The 10,414-nt window shown below is 51.3% G+C and overlaps 1 protein-coding gene across 1 annotated transcript; it reads left to right on the top strand.

The window, feature by feature from the left end:
* Positions 1-839: 839 nt before the first annotated feature.
* On the top strand, positions 840-4,061 carry LOC148791911 (uncharacterized). Its single transcript, XM_088888325.1, has 4 exons — positions 840-1,137; positions 1,249-1,838; positions 2,348-2,619; positions 3,290-4,061. Exons 1-4 carry the CDS (start codon positions 840-842, stop codon positions 4,059-4,061), a joined length of 1,932 nt encoding a protein of 643 aa, XP_088744451.1.
* Positions 4,062-10,414: the final 6,353 nt, after the last annotated feature.

The raw sequence follows: 10,414 nt of genomic DNA, 5'->3' as shown, positions 1-10,414 counted from the left end.
TGCCTGTCTCGGATCTCTGGGACATTCTGAATGGTCGTCGTGCACGACCCAACCTCGGAGTACTTGGGAGTCTGAGCTGACACCCACTGAGCCTGTGAAGACAGAAGTAGGGCCCATGCCCCCGCCGACTCGGGGCTTTTTGAATTGCGAGCCGAGCTTGGGGTCGTCAAAGACGAGCTCCGCCAAGTTAAGGAGAGCCAGGCCGACGCCCCAACTAGTCATGGCAACTCCGCCGGCCACATGGACGCATTCACCCCGGAAATCATTTTGAAGCCTCTCCCCCCACACTTCAAGGCTCTTTTACTTTGGAGATGTACGACAACTCCTCGAACCCTGATGACCACTTGGAGAGTTTCCGAGCACTCATGATACCTTACGGGTATTCTAATGCCATGATATGCCGAACTTTCCAAGCCACCTTCAAGGGGGCAGCGCGCCACTGGTTCTCTAGCCTCCCCTTGAGGTCAATCAGTTCGTGGGAGCAGTTCACCAATATGTTCATCACCCGCTTCATCAACAGTAGGCAGTGCCAGAAGAGCGTCATCTCGCTCATGTCCATTAAACAGAAGCTAGGCGAGAGCTTGCAGTCTTACATCGACCGCTTTTAAAAAGAAGAGCTCGAGGTCAGTGACCTCGACCCCATGGTCTCAATGCATGCCACCATCAATGGATTCCGAGCTGGCTCCGCCCTCAAGTGTTCGGTCGCCAAGACCCCACTGAAGACGAAGCTAGAATTCCTCAAAAAGGCCCAAAAGTACATTGCGGCCTAGGAGGCTTCGGCCGGGGACCACTAGGAGAAGGAGACCGAACACAATGGTGGGCCCTCCGGAAAGAAAAGAATGAACGAAGATCGCTGCGGTGATGGCGGAAAAGATAACAGGAAGCCATCGGCCTCGACCACGGCTTATAGCCAGTATACACCACTCAACTCATCCCGGACCCAGATCCTGATGCAAATAGGCGAGGAGAAGTTTGTGATGTGGCCAGAAAAGATGAAGAGGAACCCCAAGAGGGGGAACCCCAAAAAGTACTTTAATTTTCACCGCGGTGTTGGCCACGACACCGAGGACTGCTATGAGTTGAAGAGCGAAATAGAGTCCCTCATCTGCCATGGACACTTGAAGCAATTCGTCAGAGGTGAAGTCGGCGCTTTGTCCTCCCAGCAGCAACAAAAACAACAGCAATAACAGCAGCAGCACCAGCAGGTCGCTGGAGTCATCAACGTCAACGTTGGGGGCTTGGCCTCAGGTGGAGCCTTGGCTTCGTCCCTCAAGGCCTACGCCAGGCAGTTGAACATCCAAGGGCCAGCCTCCAAGAGGCCAAAGCAGCACGAGGACCTTTCCTTTACGGACGAGGACCTTAATGTGATTTCAGTCCCCTATGATGACGCGCTGGTGATTTCGGCTGTAGTAGCTAAGTTCCTGGTCAAGAGGATTCTCGTCGACAGTGGCTCCTCAACAGACATCCTCTTCTATGAAGCTTTTGAAAAGATGAAGATAGCGCCAGAGCATCTTCATCCTGTCGACGTCCCACTGGTTGGCTTCTCCGGCAATGTTGTTAGGCCGGAAGGAAAGATCACCCTACCAATCACGATAGGAACCGAGCCTCGGCAGGTGACGAGGATGACAGGGTTCCTTGTCATGGGGATTAGCTCCCCCTACAACACGCTGCGAGCCGCCATGTCCTTCTACCACCTCGCCCTCAAATTCCCAACCGAGCATGGTGTCGGAGTCGTTCGGGGGGATCAACATGTCACCCGTCAGTGCTATGTGGCGGCGCTGAAGGGCAAGAACAAAGAAGCATTGCCACTTGAGGGCATTGACCTCAGGGAGGAGCTGGCGAGCCGAGGACCTCGCCTTGGTTCCCCTTGACGAGGACGAGCCTGAGAAGAGAGTCTGTGTTGGGTCCAACCTTCCCCTAGAGAGCCTATCCGAACTGGTAAGTTTTCTCAAAACTAATGCTAATGCCTTCGCTTGGTCCGCCGCTGACATGCCCGAAATTGACCATTCGATCATTACTTATAGGTTGAGTGTGGACTTGAGCTCTAGGCCAATTTGGTAGAAGAAGAGGAACTTTGCACCGGAGTGATGGAAGGCCATAGGAGAGGAAGTTGACAAGCTACTAGACACTGGATTCATCCGAGAGGTATACTATCCTAATTGGTTGCTAAATGTGGTTTTGGTTAAGAAAGCTAATGGGAAATGGTCGAATCTGAATTGACTTTACAGACCTTAACCGAGCCTGCCCTAAAGATGGTTTTCCTTTGCCAAGAATAGACCACCTTGTCGATGCCACTGCAAGATATGAACTACTTAGCTTTATGGATGCCTTTTTCGGATATAATCAGATAAAGATGCACCCCGAAGACGAAGAGAAGACCTCATTCATTACCGAATACGGTACATACTGCTACAAGGTGATGCCCTTTGGGCTTAAAAATGCAGGAGCTACCTACTGGTGTCTTGTTAATAAAGTGTTGAAGGATCAGATGGGGAGGAATGTTGAAGCCTATGTAGATGATATGATGGTGAAGAGCCTAAAAGCCGAGGCCCACACCTCGGACCTAGCCGAGACCTTTGACACTTTGCGGAAGTTTAATATGAAGTTAAACCCCAACAAGTGTGTCTTAGGCATCACTTCGGGCAAGTTTCTAGGCTTCATTGTCACTCAACGAGGTATTGAGGCCAACCTTGAGAAGATATAGGCCATATTGGACATGGCACCTCCTCGGTTGGTGAAGGAAGCCCAGAAGTTCATTGGCCGAGTGGCGGTGCTCAACCGCTTCATGTTAAAGTTAGCTGACCGATGTCTTCCCTTCTTTCGAGCCATCAAGAAACTGAAAAACTTCTAGTGGACAGATGAATGTCAGCGAGCTTTCGACGAACTCAAGGAGTACCTCGCCTCACCTCCCCTCCTGGCCCGCCCGGTGCCAACCCTATACCTGTACCTGTCAGCCGGGGATGAAGTAGTTAGCTTTGTCCTGATCAAAGAAGATGGAGCACAGAAACCGATATACTACGTTAGCAAGGTACTATGCGATGCCGAAACCAGATACCCCGAAATTGAGAAGCTGGCCTTCGTTCTCGTGGTTTCAGCCAGAAAGCTTAGGTTGTACTTCCAAGCTCACACCATCACGGTGTTGACAAATCAGCCCTTCAGAGTAGTCCTCGCCAAGCCCGAGACCTCGGGGCTTTTGATCAAATGGGCCATCGAGCTTTTCGAATTTGACATACGGTACTAGCCGAGGCCCACCATCAAAGCACAAGCCCTCACATATTTTTTTTTGCAGAGTACACCTTCAACCGAGAGAAGGGCGCCCAGTTGGAGATGCTCCCCCTGCTTGGAAGCTTTTTGTAGATGGGTTGTCCAATGACAAAGGAAGCGGTGCTGGCCTTATGCTTCTCACCCTGGACAACTCAACCATCGAATATGCGTTGAGGTTTGACTTCCCAGCATCCAACAACGAAACTGAGTACGAGGCCCTCCTCACCGGGTTGCAACTGGCAAAGGACCTCAGTTCCTCACGTATTGAAGCCTTCAACGACTCTCAGTTGGTGGTCAACCAAGTGAATGACGAGTACGAAGCCAAAGAGCACAACATGTCCAAGTATCTCACCGAAGTCCAAGAGCTAGCCCGCCATTTCCAACGCTTTACCCTGCAGCAAGTCCTACGAGCCGAAAACGCGAGGGCCGATGCCCTATCCAAGCTGGCAAGCACCTCGGGCACAGTCCTCGGCCGCACCATTCACGTGGAAAAGTTACCTCGACCGACCATTGAAGAAGCTCAAGTATTACCAATAGAGGCCGAGGCATCATGGATGGACCCCATAATCAACTTCCTCCATACGGAACAACTGCTCAACAATAGGAACGAGGCTAAACGACTCCAAGGTCAGGTAGCCCACTATACCTTACTCGAAGGAAAATTATATAGAAGATCCTTCACCTTGCCTTACCTCCGATGCCTCTGCCCAAGGAGGCGGAGTACGTGCTCAGAGAAATTCACGAAGGCATCTGTGGAAACCAACTCGGCGGCTGGGCCCTTGCCCAAAAGACGTTGAGGTAGGGATATTTTTGGTCAACAATTCATAGAGGCACAACCGAACTTGTGCAAAGATGTGATCAATGCCAACACGTCATCTGTCACTTCGGCCTCACTCCCATTTTAGTCATTGACAACGGGAAGCAGTTCGATGATGCCAAATTTCAAGAATGGTGTACCTCACTCGGCATCAAACAGCAGTACACCTCAGTGGGCTACCCCCAGATAAATGGCTAAGCCGAGGTCACCAACAAAACTAGACCTGTTCATGGGTTGGGTGGCCCGACAGGCCGGGCCGGCCGGCCCGGCCCCCGGACGGGCTTGAACAGGTATATAGGCCCGCAGGCTTAACCTTGGGCCAAAAAGCCCAGCCCGCAATAAATTCGAGCCGGGCTCGGGATTTGCCAAAATAGCCCAGCCCGAGCCCGGCCCGACCTATAAATAAACCTAAAAACCCTAATTGAATACCCCTCTTTTTTTCACCTCTTTCCCTTCTTTTTCCAACCGAATTCTTCTTCTCCACATCCTCTTTCCCTTCTTTATATATATTTTTAATATAAATAAATTTTGAATTTATATATTTTTTTAATGTAAATAAATTTTGATTTATATTGATTATTGAATAGGGAAAATTTCTAATTTTTTCATCAGGTCGGGCTTCGGGCTTTTTATTAGGGCCGGGCTCGGGCCTAACATATTTCTGTTAATGAAGAGTAAAAGCCCGGCCCGACCCATGAACAGGTCTAAACAGAACCATCCTAGACGGACTGAAAATGAGGCTAGACCGAGCTAAAGGATTATGGACCGACGAACTGAACATCGTACTTTGGGCATACCGAACCACACCTCGAAAGCCCACAGGAGAAACTCCCTTCGGCCTGACCTATGGTACCGAAGCGGTAATCCCAGTAGAGATCGGCCAGCCAATGCTCCAAGTTGAAGCCTACAATGAAGCAAAGAACAACGAAGCCCTCGGAGCCAACCTGGATCTATTGGAAGAAGCCTGGGAGTAGGCACAGATCAGGGTAGCTGCCTACCAGCAACGCTGACCTACTACTACAACTTGAAAGTAAAGGAAAGACACTTCCGAGAAGGGGACCTCGTCCTCAGAAAGGTCATGGTCCCCGAAACCAGAGTAGGAAAGCTGGGCCCCAACTGGGAAGGCCTCTACAGAGTCAAGCGAGTCCTCGGCCCCGAAACATTTCACTTGGAACACGCGGATGGAAGACCCATCCCCTGGACATGGAACTCGGAGAACCTTCGAATGTACTTTCAATGAATGTAGTTGCCTATGGCTAAGTGATGAATGAATGAAGCAAAAAGTTTCTCTTTGTCTCAGATGTTGAATAAATGTATGTCTTAAGTCCTAAAAAACCCGCGGCTTCGCGACTTGCCGACGTGCGAAACCCTCCTCCGAGGGATGAGCCCTTGGTACGGACCGATGCGGAAGACTATGACGACCCTGGGATGAGCGCCTCACCAAAAGCATACACGCCAGGGCGAGCGTGGCCTTTTACGCCTCATCACCTCCTCGGCGGACAGTAGCCCCCTCGGCATGCCAGGGCGAAAGAGGCCCTTACACGCCTTGTCACCTTCGAGTATGGTGACACCCTTGGCTACCTATACTTAGCGCAATAAAAATTGCGACCCTGATAGCTCGGTGGTCTGCTTTGACTCAAGCCCCCGACTTCGTCGGTGGGACGCCTCGACTTCCCCTGAGGAAACACTTGGTGAGAAACAAGCTAGGTGAACTGCACCCCGATAGTGTTTCTCCACCTTGGCTCCTCGTCTTCCCAAGTACCTCAGCGATATACCTCGGGTAACGACCTCGACTACGGTGCTAGGTCACCTCGGCCTTGCCTAAGTTGACACTTAAGGAATTCTGGAACTGGGTGAGCCTCACTTCAGACGTGTGGCCCCGCCTCGGCTCCCAATGGCCTAATCACTTAAAGCGAGCGTGCAAACAAACTACGTGTACTATGAGTGAACCATGCATGTTTTGTGTGTTGTGGTCTCGTTGCTTGGAGGGGCAAGGACCTCTCAAAGAAGAAGAAAAAAGAAGAAAGAAGAGAAAGAAGGAGAAAGACACAACATACAAAAGGCACAACACATGCAAAAAATGGATTCATTCATCATTACTTTTCTGTGTTGCCTTTACAAAAAGTTTTTGAAGGCCTCGTAGGCCAAGTATATGTACATTCACAAATAAAAAAGAAGAAAAGAAGAACAACAAAAGCAACAATTAAACAAAAAGAAAAGGGGGTGCAGATCCACGCCTAAGCCTTGCCACCAGCAGGGGGAGGAACAAAGTCATCAACAGACTGGGCTTCATTGGGAGCATTGGGGATCACTTACAACTCCTCGACGTCAAAATCTGGCACCACCAGTAGGAGTGCATTCTTCGTGTCTTCAATTCCGTCGAGGTAGGAGGACGGCGCATACTCTACGAGCGTGTCCTAGTAATCGGAGGACTTCTTATATGCCTTCACTGCTTCGGCTGCTGCTTCCCTAGACTACTCCGCTGACGCCGTGGCCTCGGCAGCCTTCTTCTCTGCCTTGACAATCCTTCCTTCAGCCTCGGCTGCCCATCTCTTTGCCTCGGAGACAATTCTCTCCAACCGGACTCTTTCCATCTGTTCCTTGGAAAGACCTTGCTGTGCCTCCTTCAACTATATTTCTAGGTGCTCCCAAATAAACTGCTCGTCCAAGAACGCCTTCCTAAACTTTTGATACTTCTCCTCGGCAGCGACAACTATCTTCTGAAACTTTTCTTGTTCCTTATGGAGCTTCTCCTCGGTGGACTTCTTCTCCTTCTCTGCCTTATTGATATGGGACATCGCTAGCCTCGTCCGGTCCCCCAAATCGACAAAGTGCAGGTAGGCCTATAACAGAACCAGTTAGTGAATGAAAGAGTAGGAAGAGAAGGAAATACAAAACAAAAATGTGTGTCTTACCTCGGCCAGGTGGCATAGGCCCTCGTTGTAGATGGCCTTGGGGTCGCTTTGTAGCAAACGGTAGCGGTCCCTCGGCAAGATCGCTCCGCTTACCAGGACCTGGCTGACCCTCTCATCCTAGATGGAGTCCCCTTCTTGGAGCTGCCACTGTGGATGGAAGATCTTCTCGGCCCCCTCGGCTCTCTTGGGGAGTCCCTGTACTGATGGCGGAGCTGAAGAAGGCCCGGATGGGCGCTCCTTGGGCCTGGACTTCCTCGCCAACTCTTCTGCCCGGTGCTCCGTGTTGGCCACCTTCCGCGGAAGCTCCTCCCTTGGCATATCTATGGCGAGCCTCTTCCGACCCGCCTCGGCCCCCTCCATGGGCCTCTTCAGCACCTCTACCCCGTCAGTTGGCTTCTTGGCCCCCTCCGAGGGCCTCTTCACCCCATCGGTAACCTCTTGGGGTGCCACCATTGGTTGTTTCCCCTTAGCGGGGACCTGCTGATTTCCCCCCTTCGGCGGGACAAGGGGCAACCTCTTCGCTGGGCTGCTTCGGCGTCTGCCCTCCGGCCTTCTTCCTGGCTTGCTTTGCCTGGGCCTTCTTGAGAAGTCGTTGCTTGGCATCCTTGAGAACTTTGCGAACAGCGAAAGAAAACGGTCAGTACACCGAGACAAAGACGTGGAAGACGTGCTAAGTAACTACAAAACCTCTCCTACCGAGGGGGGCAAGGCTAATCCCAGCAAAGACTAGGGGGACCTCATCATCCACCAACGGCTTTGCCTGGAATGTTCCCATCACAAGCAAATGAGCTACGACTGCAGCCTCTTCATCTTGGAGCGGAGGGGGACATCTCTCGACGACTATCCAGGCCTCCCCCCAGTCAGACCTGAACCTCCAGCTCTCGGGGCAGGAGACGTAGAAGAACTTATCCTTCCACCCATGGACGGACGAGGGGTTGTGCACCGGCTTCCCCCTCCGAGGGTGGAAGTAATACATGTTGGCCTCGAAAGCGTGCTTCCTTGGAATGAACATGGCACGGAACATCCTCAACGTCAACTCCACACCCCGAAGCCGAGCCCATACTAACATTGCTATGATGGTCCTAAGGGCATTGGGGACGAGTTGACTGATAGTGATACCGTACCACTCCAATAACTCAGAGATTAAGGAAGGGAGGGGAAACCTAAGGCCAGACTCTAAAAAATGTTGGTAGACACAAATTTCCCCCTCCTTGGGGGTCCATGGCCGATCACCTACATCGAGGACCCTAAGATCATAGGACCAGGGTATGTTGAATCTCCTCGCTAGGGATTTGACCTAGCCCACATCCAAGGAGCTGTCAAACTCCGAGCGTGGGACACCAGCGTCAGCCACTCTTCAGGAAGCACTCCCTCCCACCGGTCCGATGGAAACTTCCATGACATCTTCCTCCTCGGAGAGAGGAGACCCTTCGGGCTCCCTCGACGACGCCGTCGTGGCGCTTTCACGGGGAGAGTTATTACCCGGTGGCAGCCCTTGGCACCCCCTGAGGCTACCCTTTCTCTTAGTACGACCACCTCCCGCCGAAGGGGAGCTATGGCTAAAGAACCTAGGGAGGAGAGAGGAGAAGGGGTTTCAAGAGAGCTCCCTCCCGAGGTGTTTGGGAGTTCATGGAATTTAGGACTAGAGTCTGAGAATGACAGTGAATTACCTAAATAGAAGGAGGTGAAGACGAAGTGTCCCCAAGGATGGAGAACCTGGGAAAGTCTTGAAGGATCGAGAGCTTGGGAGTTGAGTTCACTTGATAACAAGGGTGCCTAAGTTCAAATGGTGGGGAAAGTCACCACTAGGGCCCCTATTTAAAGGAAAATGGACGGCCTAGATTTCATTGGATCTGACGGTTGAGGCACCTCCGCTTCCACCATCCAACCATGATGCGCCACCCAACACTCATCCTCGGAAGATGAAACGACGCCCAAGCAACGACTTAGATCACTACAGATCCGACGGTCACGAGGACCTTCCGCTTCTGCGGACCAGCTATACTGCGCCTCTCAGCGCTTGCCCTCGGAAGATGAAACGACGCTAGGCGAACCGCGAGGCTCACCCGTTGTAGCCCACTGGGCAAACCGCAAAGCCTGCCCACTGCGACCCACCAAGCAAACTGCTTAAGCCGACAAACGTGCAACCATTCCCCTCATAGTAGACCCCTGATGTGATCTGACCGTACGTAATACGGGCGGTTTCCGCCAAACCGAGGCATCCACACCACACACATCTCCGAACTGATGAGGAAGGAAGACGCACACGAAGTGAAAGTGATGCCACTACAGGATACTCTTTGACTGACGAATCCGAAGGCATAGCGACCGCTACTCTCGATGACAAAAGCCGAGGCCTTACCCCGACTATCATCTTCATTACTAGTCGAAGCCAAGACCTCGCCTCAGCTTCGGGAGTAGGGGGCAAGTGATGCGGGCTAGCCAACCCAACCCATTACGGGCTGGGAGGCCCAGCCCACTAATGCTTGACAGCGTCAGCCATAGTAGGAGGGAAGCCCTACTGCCTTTGTACAGAGCCAACTGCGGAGCAATTAGGCGTACACTCAAGGACCTGTCGCCTGACCTCGTACAACCCTCATCTGGTGCGTTCATCTCCACCTACTTCCAGCTTGCTCAAGTATAAATATGAGGTAACTCTCCATTGACAAGGGATCCAGCTCCCAGAATTCTGGTACAACTCTCTCATTTACTTTCAGCACCTACCCCATTTCCTTAGCATTTACTCTTGGGGACACAGTGCACCCGAGGACTATCATTGAGGCCTCGTTTGCACCTCCTCCTACCTTACACCTCTTACTAACTTGAGCGTCGGAGCTTCTGCCTCGGGTCTCTACCCGAGGCCTCTAACACCTCTTGTTTTGCAATATCTCGAATCTCTAGGAACTTCGTTACTGAGACGACGACCAACAGTCCTCAACTTTTACCATACTCAAAAGGGAGCATCTCACCTCGGCCTACACGGCCTCGACTTACCCTCTTCAGAGCCCTCAAAGCCTTCAGCCTGCTTTCAAAACTTGGGAATGAATTTACCCCGTTTCCCTCGACTAATTCGAACAGCAACAAAAGCAAATGGATAATTGACTCACTTCATTAAACGCCTAAGTCAACATTGGTGAGGTAGAGGTATCTTTAGATTGGATGGAAGCTTTTCAAAGTCAAATCCAAGATGAATCTGGTTGCAGGTGAATGGTGATTGCATGGGAAGGTCCTGTATATTCGACGAGTATAGAAGTCTCTTGGGTATGTTTCCATCAACGTTACTGAAGTAGTCTTGTCTGCTCCTAAAGCTCATCATGCATGTTGCTTTGTTTATACAATTGTATCCTTGAATTGGGTGATTGTAAATTCGTTTTCGATTGCTTAATTAAAAAGGGAAAATTAATTTCTGATCAGTACT

Source organism: Nelumbo nucifera, chromosome 5 (assembly GCF_055504915.1).
Source record: "Nelumbo nucifera cultivar China Antique chromosome 5, China Antique-T2T, whole genome shotgun sequence".
NCBI classification, from domain to species: domain Eukaryota; kingdom Viridiplantae; phylum Streptophyta; class Magnoliopsida; order Proteales; family Nelumbonaceae; genus Nelumbo; species Nelumbo nucifera.
This window is presented reverse-complemented; position numbering and strand designations above follow the sequence as displayed.

Coding starts and splice junctions, on each gene's coding strand:
- LOC148791911 (XM_088888325.1), top strand. CDS start 840: ATGAACGAAGATCGCTGCGGTGATGGCGGAAAAGATAACAGGAAGCCA. Junction 1,138..1,248: donor CTTGAAGCAATTCGTCAGAG/GTGAAGTCGGCG, acceptor GCTTGGCCTCAG/GTGGAGCCTTGGCTTCGTCC. Junction 1,839..2,347: donor TTGACCTCAGGGAGGAGCTG/GCGAGCCGAGGA, acceptor GGATATAATCAG/ATAAAGATGCACCCCGAAGA.